The 1,135-nt window shown below is 48.4% G+C and overlaps 1 protein-coding gene across 1 annotated transcript in view; it reads right to left on the bottom strand.

The window, feature by feature from the left end:
• LOC112105521 (C-type lectin domain family 2 member H-like) overlaps window positions 1-522 on the bottom strand; it is a gene marked incomplete at its 3' end in the record, with an annotated part of 16,209 nt that extends 15,687 nt beyond the window's left edge. The window contains exon 1 of the mRNA XM_026660966.2: window positions 106-522. Coding sequence (XP_026516751.2) covers window positions 106-522 — 417 coding nt within the window. The remainder of the gene's footprint in view (window positions 1-105) is intronic.
• Between the last annotated feature and the right edge of the window lie 613 nt (window positions 523-1,135).

Genomic DNA, 1,135 nt, shown 5'->3' with positions numbered 1-1,135 from the left:
CTGTGTGTCTGTGCAGCGCCCGGCACAACGGGGCCCTGATCTCAGCTGGGGTCCCCAGGAGCTGCTGTAATACATGTAATAATTAATCAATTAGCACAATACTACCTGGTTTATGCTGGCATCAGCCTCCTCTCTGGGAATCAGTGTGTGTGATTTATGATTCTGGGCATCCCTGCAGACAAGGCAAATGAAGGTTTGATCCTCTACGCAGTAGAGTTTTAGCTCTTCTTTGTGGTTCGCACACACTCTTTCTGGCCACAAACTCGGCTCCTCTAACAGGAACTGCTTGTCTATTTCTTCCACCTTCGAGGGTTGGTTGTCAGAGCCGGATTTTCCCTCCTGAAAATCTTCTTTGCACCACGAGCAGGTGATTTTCTCTGTCACCTCTCTCTGGGGCCGGTTGATGCAGGCCTGGCACAAGTTGTGGCCGCAGTGTCTGATCACTGGATCCTGACAGCGCTCCAGGCAGACAGAACAAGTAACGAGGCCCTGGAGATGCTCGACAGAGTTTGTGTCTTTCATGGCTCCTGCGGGAGAGATGGTGGAATGTGAAGTTTATGCTTGCTCCTGGGGTTAGTTTTTGTGCACATCGGTTGCCTATACTGGGCCTTTGGAAAGGAGGAGATGGAAAGGGGATAAGGTGGAATAAATTGGGGGTAGGCAGACAGATATTCCCCTAGGTACCATGGCATTGATAGTTCTCTAGCTCTACCGTTCTGACAATGCCAACAACATGCAAACGGTGACTCTCCCTACCTCTGGTTTATAATGTGGCTGTGTTTGAGGGGATTTTAACAGAGCAAGCGAAAGGCCTGATCTCAGAGCTACCCACTGTCAGATCTCCAAGTTCCTGTTCCAAACCACGGAGATGAGAGAGCTCTTCAAAACAGAAAGTGAGAGGGGAAATAGTTAACATTGGCGTTCTTTGCTGTTCGACATGGCTGTACCGGTTTAGCTGAAACTTAAAAAACCCCAACCAACCAAACCCCGAATCCCGGGGGCAGAGATTTTAGGAACAAACAGGTAAAGTTATAAACAACTGAAAATAGAGGGTTATTAGGGTGAGCATCAGGCAATCTGAATGATGCACATCTCGAATGCTCGTCCTTAGTAGCTCTCTGTCTATGTGGTATTA

The sequence above is a fragment of the Terrapene carolina genome, unplaced genomic scaffold (genome assembly GCF_002925995.2).
Source record: "Terrapene carolina triunguis isolate 2854851 unplaced genomic scaffold, T_m_triunguis-2.0 Scaffold907, whole genome shotgun sequence".
NCBI lineage: Eukaryota > Metazoa > Chordata > Testudines > Emydidae > Terrapene > Terrapene triunguis.
This window is presented reverse-complemented; position numbering and strand designations above follow the sequence as displayed.